This window comes from Galeopterus variegatus, unplaced genomic scaffold (genome assembly GCF_000696425.1).
Source record: "Galeopterus variegatus unplaced genomic scaffold, G_variegatus-3.0.2 Scaffold3323, whole genome shotgun sequence".
Lineage (NCBI taxonomy): Eukaryota > Metazoa > Chordata > Mammalia > Dermoptera > Cynocephalidae > Galeopterus > Galeopterus variegatus.
In genome coordinates, this window is record NW_007729434.1 from 45,240 (window position 1) to 60,093 (window position 14,854).

Consider the following 14,854-nt stretch of genomic DNA (forward strand, 5'->3'; position numbering starts at 1 on the left):
GGCGCTTGGGAGCGCGGGGGTGCTCCCACCAAGGGTTCGGATCCCATATAGAGACTGGTCCGCTCACTGGTTGAGCGCGGTGCGGGCGCAACACCGAGGGTTGCGATCCCGTTGCCGGTCGCGGTACGGGTGCGACACCGAGGGTTGTGATCCCGTTGCCGGTCACGAAAAAAGACAAAAAGGGAAAAAAAAGAAAAAAAGTGCAGCTGAGGGCTCGCCTGGTGGCACACTCGGTAGAGTGCGGCGCTTGGGAGCGCGGGGGTGCTCCCACCAAGGGTTCGGATCCCATATAGAGACTGGTCCGCTCACTGGTTGAGCGCGGTGCGGGCGCAACACCGAGGGTTGCGATCCCGTTGCCGGTCGCGGTACGGGTGCGACACCGAGGGTTGTGATCCCGTTACCAGTCACGAAAAAAGACAAAAAGGGAAAAAAAAGAAAAAAAGTGCAGCTGAGGAGCGGCAGTGGGATCGGAGCACGTCATTGCCCTTTGAGAACTGATGCGGTTGCTTTCCTGTTCACTGAAGATTTTAATTAGAAATTTATTCTTCTTCACAGATACTTCATTTAATTGTGTTCTAATTACAGACCTTGACAACAAAAGCAAAAAGAAGAGCAAAGAGAGCCAGGCCCACAGATATGGTCAGCGCAGGGTCCCGGGGCAGCCTTTGCACCCACAGCAGGGCTCTGGAGCTCGCTGAGCCATGCCGGGTTGCAGCGGACGAGTGGGCTGTTGAACGCAGGTGATGCCCATGCCTATTTCTGAATTCCTAGAAAGAGAGAAACAGAGAGGAAGAAATGCTTTTAAGCTGCAGAGAAAGCCCTGTTATGATGTCAGTCAAGTACGGTAAAGGTTTCCTAGGAGGTGCTACTGTTTACTCTTTCAGCACAGGCACCTTTGAACACTCGCTGTGGGCCAGGTGGCCCCAAGGAAGTGAGACTCAGTCAGTTCCTTTCCTTGAACAGCCCGGCCAAGTTCATGACTTTCCCACTATACATGAATGATACGATAGAGACAGACAGTGTTCATGGAGAACCAAGGCGGAATCCACAAAGGACAGAACCTGTGTCGGGTGAAGTTCTGTCACAGATGTATCTAACTTTTAGGGATACAACCATATCTACTCAGCAACACAAAAATGACAGAGAAAAAAACAGGGAAGCCCTTTTCTTCCGCAAGCACATCCCCTAGGACAGAGATTCCCAACTGGTCTGCTGCAGGAGGGCTGCCCCATCCTCAGGGTGGGGGTGAGGGGGGCCAGAGGGGTCGAGTGCCTAGAGGGTCCCACCCCACGTGCCGTCCCCTCCATCTAGCCCGCATGCCACACAGATACTAGCATTTCCTCTGCTTGCCAAACACAGAAAAGACTGAGAACCACTGCTGGGAGAGAGTGTGAGAAGCTAGGGACCTGACTGTGCTGCCTTTCAGGTGGCCTCTGTCCTGTGGGCTTCTTAGCTGGTGTCAGGGAGGTGGAGGGAGGGCTACCTGGCCCCTCTCAGGGCAGTCCTAGTGTTTCAAAGCACGACTTGATTCCATTACATGAGATTTTCACCTTAGGCTCCTGCTTTGGAATTGGTGCCTTTCCACATAACGTGGGACTGCCCTGTTGAACCCTGAATAACATTTTGAGGGACTGGGGTTGGGGAGGGGAAGGGACGGAGGAGAAATACTGGGTGGAAGGAAGGAGGAAGGAGGGGCAACCCAGAAGCAGCACGGTGCAGCACGCCTGTGCAAGAACAGACAGTCCACAGAAGCAGGAGGTGTCTTCGCACAACCATCTTGCTTCGCTTCTCCTTCCCTGCAATCTGGCGCGCCTCTGGCTCCCATGTGGGGAGCTGCACCTCTGCGCCACGGCAGCGGCACTGGAACGTGCGGCACAGAAGGCCACGCCACAGGAACGTGGAGGACGGGTCAGGGGAGGGAGGACAATGGGGGTGGAGAATCCAGAGGTAAATTGTGGTGAGAGACGACGTGGGGGATGACGAGGACCTGTATTAGATGGCGGCAGAAGGGATAGAAAGGAGGGAACAACAAATTTGTGACGTAGAATCAACAGCATTTGAATTCACACGAGTTGGGTAATGGGAAGTGTGAAGAACAGGAATGGGGAAATGAAAATATCTTTTATAACCAATTTCCACTCCTAATATTTACATCTGATAGGTGTAGAAGAATTCTTGCTTTGACTGTAGGAGACTGACTGCTAAATTAATAAAGCTGTTAGCCACGAGGATATCTCGACCTTAATGACATCTAACCCTCATTTACTTCTGCACTCCTTAGGTGTCTGGGCCCATTCCCTGCTGGTCTCCCTGCCGTCTGGGTCCTTAACAAGGAGGCACAGAGCTGGGCAGAATGCAAGCACCTCCCCGACAGCAGGGGAGGCAACAGCAGGAGCTCTGCGGTGCGCCCGAACCTGACCCGGACCCCGGAGACAGCGGTCCCGATGAGACCAGCTTTTTGTGTGATATTTTGGCGCTGGGAATATGTTGATGAGCTTCCATTTTGATTGTTTAAAAACAGCCTCAAGGTCTCAAGGACAACACACACACACACACGCACGCACGCACGCACGCACACACGCATGCACGGACACACACACATGCACACACGCATGCACGCACACACACACGCACGCGTGCGCAGCAACCTTGGGAAAGAATGCAGAGTCCCTCTTCAACTGAAATGATAGAAACTATGTGAGTTCCCAAAAGCAGCACGGCTGCCTAACTCTTCTCTGAAATCCTGGAACTTCTCAGGGCCACAGGTGTACAAGCAGGTATTCAAGAAGCGTTTAAGAATGAATGTATGAGCGACTGACTGAATAAGTGAATATGAGGGTGTGTATTCCAGGGAGATGTGGAACCATCAAGAATGCGCCTATCTCCGGTGGTCACTGTGTCCTGTGATGTGTTCAGGGCACTATTCTATAGGAGTCATGAACTGTCACCTTTAGCAATTAAACCATCACTTCCTAAATTTAGATTTAAAAGACCTGAACTAAGAGGATGGTTAATTTCCCCTAGGCCTGGATTCTTTAACTTTTTCAAGTTCCAGATGGCTTTGAGAAGTCAATGGAGACTACAGATTCTTCCTCAGAAAAACGCAGAGGTTCCTGTGCACATATGCACACAGCCATGCCAACACTCTATACATTACTTCAGGAGGTTCAGACACTCTCACCCAAGAGTGGATCCAGATGCTGTGGGTCCTGAAGCCTTCTCTTTAAGAAAAAAGATATGAATACAGAATTAGGGACAGGGTCTTAGAAGGGGCCTCTCAAAGTAAGGGGCCCTGAAACATCAGCTCTGCAAGCTGCAGGGAAAATCCATTCTGGCCCCAGTTCAGAATGCTTGATCTTGTTTCTGCACACGCAATTCAAGAAGCTGCCACTCCATGATCAGTGGTGCTAGCCCAGAGGTCAGGCTGACCCAGGCAGACCTCGGTGAGTCTTCAGCATTAAACATTTGGTTGGGTTGATATCACATTCTACTTTACAAAGCTGCAGTGTGGGGAATGTGCCTGTGCTCTCGGCCTTAAAAAAAAAAAAAAATAAATAAGAAAAAGAGGTCCTGCCCGGTGGCACACTGCTACAGTGCGCCGCTTGGGAGTGCGGCGGCACTCCTGCCGAGGGTTCGGATCCCACATACAGACCGGTTCCCGCTCACTGGCTTTCTCTTCCTCCTTCCAACTCATTTGCCATAAAATTTTGCTCAAGATATAAAAGTTATCTATTAAACCACTAGATGGATTATCTGTGGTCACGTTCAACTTAGTCATTCTTCCTTGGGCATTATTTTTTTTTCTTCCCACCCCTCAAACATTTAACACATTTGGGCATAACTGACCCATAAAAAGTACTTTGGGGCTGGGCCTCCCTCCTGTTCCTAGTGGACAAATCTGCATCTCAGAATCACATGGAAAAGCAGGGGCATGCATATGCAGCCCCAAGAAGCCCACCTGACCTGCTGCTCTCTTGAAGATCAAGGTGGAAGTTTAGCAACAGAGCAGGAGAGGGAAAATGCAGCCTGTCTATATCGCACTGTGCTTCTTTTATTATTTTCACCTTTTACCAAATCAAGATCTTGATTAACGGAGTTTGATGATATTGTTTTAAACATAAGATTGACAAAAAAAATCTTCTCAGATGACACAGTAATCAGTAGCTAGCTAGTTTTGTTCATTTCAGTGGCCACTCACTGTGATACTAAAGGAAAACTAATTTGGAAATATGGGAAATACAAGGTCTTTCTCATGAAGTCCAAGACACTCAACCACATAAATGTGCCACCATAGCAGATTTCCACACAGAATCAGGGCTCATGAACAGAAAATAATATAGCATTTCCATAGTATAACAAAAAGTGCTTATGGGTGAAGTAATTATTAATACTAGGGGTCTTCAAAAAGTTCATGGAAGGATTTGTATTATCTTTGAATTCATTTTTTCCATGAACCTTTTGAAATATCCTTGTAGCCAAAAGAAAGATAAAAGTTCACACACACACACACACACACACACACACACACACACACACACACACACACACACAGCAATGCATATAACAGACTTTAGAGAAAAAATGGTCAGTAGTTTTGGAAAGTAAACAGAAGGCTCCCTAAACCTTTTAAACACTATCAAGGTTATCAGTTCCTGAAATTCAAGATACATCTGCATCTCTGAAAGTATAATACACCAAATTCGAGAAATTTTATTGCTTATTAAAACAAACTGAATGTCAACTCTGAGACAATTTTTAAGAACTCAGACTCCACTCAGAAAGGTCTTTTTCAAAACAGACAGAAATTTGAAACAAGGCAGGATATGACCTTTGTTCAACTGAAAAGATTCATGTATCCAGTTACTACAGACTTAAGGACACACTGAGAATTTCCATCATGTACTCTGTGTTACCTTTGATTAACATGGGCTTTCCCCCCTTGTAAATCTCACTACTACCTCACTACTTTCTTGCTAGCTCTTAAACATATTCAACTAATTTTCAAAAGTATAGCTTATCAAATCCTACCAAAACAATAAGTCTGTTAAAGCAGAACCAAGTACGTACACTGAAAAAAAAAAAAAAAAAAAAAAAAAAAAACTTCCATGTTCAGAAACTTTAGAAATCAGATTTCAATCCATTAAAGATATTTAAAGACAGTTGGGATGGTAACAATAGTCTTTCTGTAACTATTTCCTCCTTCTGTAACAGTTATAGGCGTATTGTTGGGGAAAGGAAAGAGATGCTTTTAACTTGAGCACATTTAATGCCATGAGGCACAGATGGGACTGGTTTTAAAAGCAGTGAGTGCTGGAGCTCTGGGCTTCAATGCCAGCTCCATCTGAGGCTTCTCAGGCAAATTATTTATCCTCTCCTTGACTCCATTTCTTTACCTGTAAAATGGAGATACTGTTAGTATTTATGCCTCATAAGGTTGCATTGAGGATTAAATTATATATATATGTATGTGTGTATATATGGATTAAGTGTCTTGAACATTTAAAATGCAATTAGGATTAATGTATTCTAGGTATTTTGTGGTTCTAATGGAAATATGCAAATGCTCTCAGTTATTCTCTCTGCAAAATTACAAAGTCACTATATTATTTGCTTCTCAGGTATGATGAATCGACCCACACTATTTTTGTTCCTTATGCATATCATCAGGAGGCACTCCTTATAATGAAAGAGCAGGGGTTTTGAATTCTGGCAGACTAGAAACTGAATCCAGGTTCAGCCAGCCATGTGATCTCAGGCAGGTGGTTTAAGCTCTCTAGGCCTAGTTATCTCTTCTGTGAAGTAGAAATGCCTTCATCTACCTTAAGATGTTGTTGAAAGGGTTAGAAATAATGTGCCCAGCGTCAGACAGAGTGCCTGGAACACAGAAGGTTCACAGTAAGGGGCTGCTATCATGTGACATCACAGGAGTGTGGCTTGGAAAATGCAGACAGTCACAGCCTCCCATGGCACCTGTCACCAGTACTGAGATGATGATGTCTGTCTTGAATACAATCCTCACCAGCACTAATCCATGAGCAGAGTGCCTGGAACACAGAAGGTTCACAGTAAGGGGCTGCTATCATGTGACATCACAGGAGTGTGGCTTGGAAAATGCAGACAGTCAGAGCCTCCCATGGCACCTATCACCAGTACTGAGATGATGATGTCTGTCTTGAATACAATCCTCACCAGCACTAATCCATGAGGAAGAAGCTATGTCCACCGTGAAGTCGGCACCTCTTACTCTCTGGGCTCTCAGGCAGTAAGCCGGCGGAGTGAGCTTTCCAGAAAAGCTCTTAACTAAAACCATCATGAATTACCATTTACCTATTCTTGTATTTCTTATTAGATTGTTAGATAAATGGGACACAGAGTCACACATCACCATGATAAATATAAAATAGGGTTATTGGGGAGAAATTTAACAGCAGAGAAATAGCATGTTATATTAGTTTTCTATTGCTACTTTAAAAATTACCACAAACCTAGGGTATGAAATGATGCAAATTTATTTTCTTACAATTCTGGAGACCAGAATTTCTAAAATCAAGGAGTTGGCAGAGCTGCATTCCTTCTGGAGACTATAGGGCATAATCTGTTTCTGTGCTGTTTCTAGCTTCTAGAGGCTGTCTGCATCCATTGGCACATGGCTCTTTCCCTCATTTTCAAAGCCAGAAGCATAGGGCTTTTTATAAGAGCCCTTGTGATTTACATTGAACCCACTTGGATAACCCACAATAATCTCCCCATCTCAAGATTCTTAACTTAATCACATCTGTGAAGTCCCTTTTTCTACGTAAGGTAACATATTCACAGGTTCCGGGGATTAGGATATGGACATCTTTGCAGGAGGGGGTCATTATTGTGCCTACCACTCATGGCATATGTGATCCCCCAAGTTTTCATCCCCCACCACTGAAAGTGTGCTTGGGTCAGGTATAGCTAAACTGGCTGCATCAGAGAACACACCCCAATATAAGCGCAGTGCTCCACACATTTACAAGGAAGGGGGCAGGGCACCTACAGGCGCCTGTGTGGCTGGCTGACTGTGAAGCTTCCTGGGGAAAGAGGACAGGGGGCCTCCAGGGCTCAGCCTCTGCTAAGGCCTTTTCCTTCCTCTGAGCTAATGCAGACCTGCTGAGCCAGCCACTCACTGAGAAAATAGGGGAGGAAACAGGCTTCCAGAGCCACCCAGATTTGTCCTACTGATATGTCTTTCGGCTGCAAGATGTGACAGGAATCAGAAGGAAAGGGCACCTAGGAAATGGTCAATCAATGTTTTCTGAATGGATATTTGCAGTTCTACCTGTTCCTTTGCATTCTATATTCATATTTTCATACAGGTGCAAGTATCCTTCTCTTGGGAGCTGGGTGGGCTTTGGCTTCTAATGGAAGGAAGTCAGGCTGTTCAGAGGTCTCCTGCAGTTCCTCCTCCTTCTCATCAAAAATATTGATAAGCTGGAATGTGGAATCTGGCTGCAGAACCAGAAGCACAAGGATCCAGCAAGAAAGGTAGAGGACAGGCTCTGTGTAAAAATACTAAGTAGAAGAAGTAATATTCATGGAACATTCACCACGTGCCCAGCAGGTTCTAAGTACTCTGCATGCATTCTCTCCTTTAATCCTCCAAGCTAGCCAACAAAGTAGTTAATATGAGTTCACCCTGTCTTTAAGTCACTCACCCAATTTATAGATAGTAGGTATAAATGGTGAGGCAGATGAGAGGCTTGGCTTTGGTCATACTAAGTACAGCCCCACAGCAACATATCAGAGATGCATCTATAATCCAGTATAAATAAGTGATGAAAAGCAAAGCACTGCATAATTATTAAAATGCCTATCAAGATTGAGATTACACTATACTTGCCGCTGCATTTCCTGGAGGTAATGGTGTTATTTCATGTTTCCCTACGGAAGACCACTCCAAGAAACATCTCACACTACCTATCTTGCAGTTCTGAGCCATGTTGAGATTTTGTAAGTGTGACCTGTAGGTGGCACATCACTGAGTTTTCCCTGAGCACATACACGCATGCACGCACGTGCACACATACTTGATGTACTCACACTAGAACACGTTGCAAAATGTGTTTTAATGAGGAACAGTTGGTCTGGTTCTGTTCAAATAAAAGATATCCCTGTAAGAGAGTTACCACCTGTTTTCCCATCTTGCAGTGCAGTTTCTAAATGAGTTCTTCTGTCCCTGACACCTGCAGGTGTTGCCAGGGCCCTGCAATCACATTTCACGTGCCAGCTCCCTTCCTCAGATTGACAGACAACCCAGTCCCTGAGCTTCATGTCATTACCAGATACCAGGGGATTAAGGGTGCCAAGCTATCGTTCTCCATTATCCTTTCAGACACTCCCTAAATTGGAAGCTTCTTAATATCACATAAGTAGAAGTCCCCAATTATCTCCAAACCAAAGACATTAGTATTTTCTAGTTTTTGAAGTCTATGTTAAAAAAAAATGTTATATGCATAGTCCATTAGCATTATACGTATAGTGGAATGTTACAGGACCAACAAATTGAAGTTGAAATTAATTATGCCTTTTATTTTGAAAGAACATCTACATTTTAAAACCTCTGTCACACAGTCACAGGATGAAAGCACAATACTGTCAGCCTTTCTGTATCATTTTGGGCATGAGCCATTCTACATCAGACATGATTCATATGAAAATTTTCCCTCACCCCCTCACCCTAAATGTGTAATTACTATCAGGTCATTAAAATTGTGAAGAATAAATTTTAAACTTGAACATACATACAAAAATTAATATCATGGATGAGTTTTTATCTTATTTTGATGATAGCAAAGTAAACACAAGGCTTTGCTAATAAGGCTGAACATAAATTATTAAACTATCTACTGTATGATCAAATGCATTTCAGATTATATTCTGAATAATTTTGCCTTGACGTCCACCAAAGGAATAGATCTGATATGCCCCTGCATGGGCTTGGTGATCCCTCTCTTTCAGGGATGCCCAACCTCAGATGTGAACTGCGCCAAATGAAAGAAAGAGATAATCATATCAAAAATCGAAGCTTGGCATCTGCTCACCACCTAATTATTACTTTCTGTAAGATCACATTTCATCCAACTCAAGAGATATGAAAACAGCTCTTAAGCTCTGAACTTATTTTAATGGAATCAAAACATTTCTTATGTGCAAATCTTTCTCGTGGCTCAGAGGCACCGTTAGAACTTGAAGTGAAAGCTAAAAGGGATGAGGAAAAAAATCGTTTGAAAGCTCATATCTCAAGATAAATTAGGGCTCGGAACAGGTTCCTTCCCACCCCACCAAACCTAAACATGTGGGCTATGCAGAAAACCTAGTGAAGCCATGTGTGTGCAGGTGTGTGTGTGCGTGTGTGTGTGCATGTGAATGTGTGTGCATGACAGTGGCAAAGATCCGAACTCCTCTATTCCAAAGCAGTGGCTGGAGATAAGCATTAGTACAAGTTAAAGCTGCTGCACAGGTGTGGCAAAGCTGAAGAAAGAAAAAGCGAATGGGTCAGAATGCATAGTGTGTGTGCATGTGAATGTGTGTGCATGACAGTGGCAAAGATCCGAACTCCTCTATTCCAAAGCAGTGGCTGGAGATAAGCATTAGTACAAGCTAAAGCTGCTGCACAGGTGTGGCAAAGCTGAAGAAAGAAAAAGCGAATGGGTCAGAATGCATTACTCATGATGATGTCCTTTCAATAATCTCTTAAACCACTACCAGAACTGTTCTGCTCCCATAGAGTGCACATGGGAAGCGGTGAACTAGGATGTCCACGAACATGACAATTGGGTGTATTAAATTTAATCTTTAAGTAATCAATTCGACTCAAAATAATTACTCCTGAGTGTTTCCTTCCAAATAGGTAGCCATGAGAGCAGGTTGGGAGATGTTTGGTTTATGTTTTAAATGAAAAAGAAGCCATGTGTGATGTGAACTGTTATTACCATGCAACCCTCTCAACCTGTTCTAAGTATCATTTTCAATGACACTGGAAATGTGGTTTTAGCATCATTGAGCTCCATGAACTGCATAAAATGAACAGAGATGGCAGGTGCTTTATTCAGTGTGAAAGAGTTTCATAAATGACAAGCTAACATGTAAAATGTCTTCCTACAGATCACCATAGCGGTTATTCAGCTTGGAAAATGCAGATAAATTAACAAAAATTACATGGTACCTACTTAGTATAATTACTATACTACACTCAACCATTTGAAGAAAGTTCACATCTCTACCTCTTCTCCAGGATGTGTTCTTCCAAAATCCATTCCAAGGCATGCCCATTCTCCCTTTCTATTTCTATTTTGAATACAGATAGTTTTTAAAATGTAAAAAATAACAGTCTTACTGAAAGTCACTTAAAACAACTGGGAGGAGATGAATACAAAAGACTTAATTATTTCTATCACTGTAATAGTGTGGTAGGCAGCCTTGAAGGTGGCCCCCAGTAATCCTCACCTCTTGGTATTCACTCCGTGATGTAATACCTTCCCCTTAACTATAGGTTGAACTTAAAGATTTGCTTCTAATTAATAATACTTGACATAAATGATGGGATGCCACTTTTGAATTAGGTTACAAAATACTTTAGCTTCCATCTTTCTCACTCTCTGCTTGCTCTGAGAGAAGCCAGCCACCATGTTGTGAGCTTCCCTATGCAGAAGCCCACCTGAGAAGGAATTGGGGGAAGACTTTTGCTTCTAATTAATAATACTTGACAGAAATGATGGGATGCCACTTTTGAATTAGGTTACAAAATACTTTAGCTTCCATCTTTCTCACTCTCTGCTTGCTCTGAGAGAAGCTAGCCACCATGTTGTGAGCTTCCCTATGCAGAAGCCCACCTGAGAAGGAATTGGGGGAAGACTCTGACCAACAGCCAGCAAGGACTGAGACCTCAATATAACAACCCAGGCAGAACTGAATTCTGTCATCACCATCTGAGTGAGCTTAGAAGCAGATCCTCCCCAGGTGAGTCTTCAGATGAGACTGCATTCCTGGTGCCTCCCTGGCTGCATCCAGATTTTTGACCCACATAAACAGTAAGGTAATAAACGTTTATTGTTATAAACTGCTACATTTTGAGGTAATGTATTACACAGCAATAGATAACTAACACATAAAGATGCCAAGTAGAGAGCTAAAAAACGATTCACACATACGTGAAAACTTGATTTACAACAGAGGCATTGCAAACCACCAGGAAAGATGGACCTTCAATAAATACTCTGGAACTATTGGTTATATACACATAAAGTCATAAAAGTTAACCCCTGTCTACCATGCTCAAAAATCAATTTCAGTTTGATTAAATATTTACCTGGCAAAGGCAAAACTAGAAAAATTTAAGAAGACAATATGGGAGAAAAATCTTCCTAACCCACAAGGTAGGGACATACTTAAACAAATCACAAAAATATACAAAGTTCTAAAAAAGGTACCAAAGAGAGGATAAGACAAGCCACTAAATGGGAAAAGACATTTGCTTCATATATAGCGGACTGCAGACTATATAAAGAAATCCTAACCATCAACAAAAAGGTATCAGTCCAAAAGAAGAAAATAGGCAAAAGGCTTACACAGACTCTTTGCTAAAGAAGAAACTTGAATATATATATAAATATATAAATATGTAAAAAATGCTCAACCTCACTTGTAACTCGAGAAATGCAAGTAAAAAACACAATGAGATACCAATTCACATATACCCAGTTGGAAAAAGCAAAAAGCCTAACAATATTGAGTGTGGGTGAAAATGTGGAGGAACCAGAATACTTCAACACTGCTGCTGGTGATGATATAAATCAACCACTTTGGGAAATGGCGGGGCACTGTTTACTAAAGTGGAAGCTGTGAATGCCAGACAGCCAGTAATTACACTCCTAGGTATGGAGAAATTGTCGCAGAAAAGTGCTAATCTCAAGTCCCTTATAGCTTACATGATGTAAGTTAGAAGCTCTACCAGGGTTTGGGCTACAGAAGGTGGCTGGGGAGGAGTTGGTCAAAGGTAGAAAAAGTGGCCCCAGGATGGGGGGGTCAGGACCTGCAGGGCCAGGCTTCCTGAGAACCTTAACTCTTTCAGCTGTTTCCCTAACAACCTTTTTCTTTTCTTTGACAGGCCCCAGTAACTAACCTACCTCTTCCCTTTCAGCACTTTTCTTTACCACATCTCAGTTCCTAAGGTGTTCCCCACAGCCCCAACCTTCTTAAAAATGTCTGGCTAATGTGAAAAATAGATGGGACATAAACAGCCACTAGGTGACCAATACACATCTTCTCATTTTTTACTTGGATTCTATGGGATAAGATCAGTCCCTGTACTAGTTTCCTATGGCTCCTATAACAAATTGCCACACACTTGAGAGGCTTAAAACATTACAAATTTATCACTTCACAGTTCTGGAGCTCAGAAGTCAGAAATAGGTCTCACTGGACTAAAATCAAGTGAGGGGTCAGCCTCCTTCTAGAGGCTCTATGGGAGAATCCATTCGCTTGCCCTTTCCAGCTTGCATCCCTTGGCTCATGGCCCCTTCTGTCGTTGAAGTCAGCATTCCCACCACTCGGACTCTGATTCTACTGCCTTCCTCTTTCACTTTAAGGACCCTCACCTGGATAACCCAGGATAATCTTACTTTAAGGTCAGCTGATCAGCACTTTTAGTTCCATCTGCAACCTTAATTCCCTCTTGCCATGTATCCTAACATCTTCACAGGTTCCAGGGACATCTTTGCGGGGAGGGGCATTATTCTGCCCACCACAGATCCCACGGGTAAATAATGTTGAGTTGTTGGGTGCAACTATACCTCAGAGAAAAACACCCACTTTCTAGAGTACTTAACATTTTCTCAGAAAGACCATGAGAAGGTCCCTCAAATTATAATAATTTTTACATTTCAGATTTTTTACAGGATCCATCCCTCTCAGTTCTACAACTCAATATCTAAAAATGAGACACTGAGTTACAGAGCTAGAAGAATTTTATCTAAGGTTGAAACAGAATGTGATTTCTTGTGGGGATATAGAAAGAGGTTGGAAAGATGTGCAGATCACAGGCAAAAAAGCCAAGATTCCACAGGCTGTCGTAGACTGAATACATTTATAGTCCTAAATCTTCATCCCTCCCTGTACCTGTGTCTCACTTTGTATAACTTTGTAGTGCTCCCCCCGCGCTTGGCCATGTGACTTACCTGGCCACTGGGATGTTATCAAACACTGTGCATGCAGAGGCTTAAAGGCACCTGTGCATGTCTGTCTGCTGTTCCTGTTCCTCTGCCTTTACCATGAGAATATGCTTAGGTTAGCCTGCTGTAGGATGAGACTCATGAAGCATGGAGAGCTGATTCACCCAAGTAGTCCCAGCTAAGGACACCTGAACTCAGACATGTTAGCTGAACCTCCAAACATGTCAGCGAGCCCCACCAAGAGTGGAAGAACTGCTGGGCTACCCCACAGTTGACTGCAGATGAATGAGTGAGCCCAGTTGAGATCAGCTGAACCCCACTGAGGTTTTGCGGTTGTTTGTCATAGGGCATGTATACTGGCAATAGATAACTGACGTACAGGATGACCAGATTTTTTGGTCCCGCACTCCTTTTTAGTAAGGGGTATACAGATGGTCCCCAGCCTACAATGGTTCAGCTTATGATTTTTTGACTTTACAATGGTACGAAAGTGTATTTTGAGTACCCACACGACAACCATTCTGTTTTTCACTAGACATTTAATGTGAGCAGGAAATATGCACTCCTTTTTAGTAAGGGGTATACAGATGGTCCCCAGCCTACAATGGTTCAGCTTATGATTTTTTGACTTTACAATGGTACGAAAGTGTACTTTGAGTACCCACACGACAACCATTCTGTTTTTCACTAGACATTTAATGTGAGCAGGAAATAAATTTGTTGTATTAAGCCTGAGAATTCAGGGTTAATTTGTTACTGCAGCACAGCCTAACTTATCTTGGACTAACACATGTGCTTTGTCTCATGTGTTAGTTATAAATCCCATTTGACCTCAAAACCCTGAGGTCCCATTCTTCATACTGAATGTTATTTGCTTCTGTCTTCCAACTGCCTACAACTACTTATAGACAGCCACATAAAGCCAGATGTATATTCCTGTGCATTCTGTCACTTGACTTATATTCCTTTCACAATGAGAAAAATTTCCATCTCATCTTCAAAGTCCAGTACTAATCCCACCATGTCAATGAAACCCTCTGTAGTGGGAATAGTTTGAATATCATCTCCACATTGACAGTTCCCCACATTGTAAGTTCTACCTTACTAATATAGATTCCAAGACACATTGCACCCTGCAGGCAAAGGAGGTTGGGAAAACACAAGACACAGGTTCCACAATCAGATGTAATGTGTGAGACACTGACCAGCAAGTAAGCTTCCTGAGGAAGCAGACAGGGTGTGGGGCCCCTGCCTTGCTGGGGCAGATGGGACAGATGCAGCACCTCTTATGTGGTTCTGGAAAACTCAGCAAAGATTCTACTCCCCAGCCCTTCCCATGGTCCTGTGAATTATCTAGTGTCCCTCATAAACCCTTTCCTATTTAAACTAACTCAACTGTTTTCTCTTATCTGCAAAGAACCCTGACCCACCATTCCCTGATACCTGAAGCCTTCAGAAAACTCTTATCTTCCAGCCCCTCATGATCTGATGCCATCTAATTTAGAACTTGATGTATTATTGATTTCATTTCATATCATCTTAGTCCATTTGGGCTGCTATAACAAAATGCCATAAACATGGCATTAAAAAGCTGGGTAGGGCTGGCCCGGTGGCGCACTGGAGAGTGTGCCGCTTGGGAGTGTGGCGGCGCTCCCGCC

At 43.4% G+C, this 14,854-nt stretch overlaps 1 protein-coding gene across 1 annotated transcript in view; it reads right to left on the bottom strand.

Moving 5' to 3' along the window:
• LOC103600373 (threonylcarbamoyladenosine tRNA methylthiotransferase-like) overlaps positions 1 to 14,854 on the bottom strand; it is a 151,403-nt gene that overhangs the window by 22,466 nt on the left and 114,083 nt on the right. Inside the window, exon 4 of the mRNA XM_008584636.1 lies at positions 588 to 767. Within this exon, the coding sequence (XP_008582858.1) occupies positions 588 to 767 (180 nt within the window). The remainder of the gene's footprint in view (positions 1 to 587; positions 768 to 14,854) is intronic.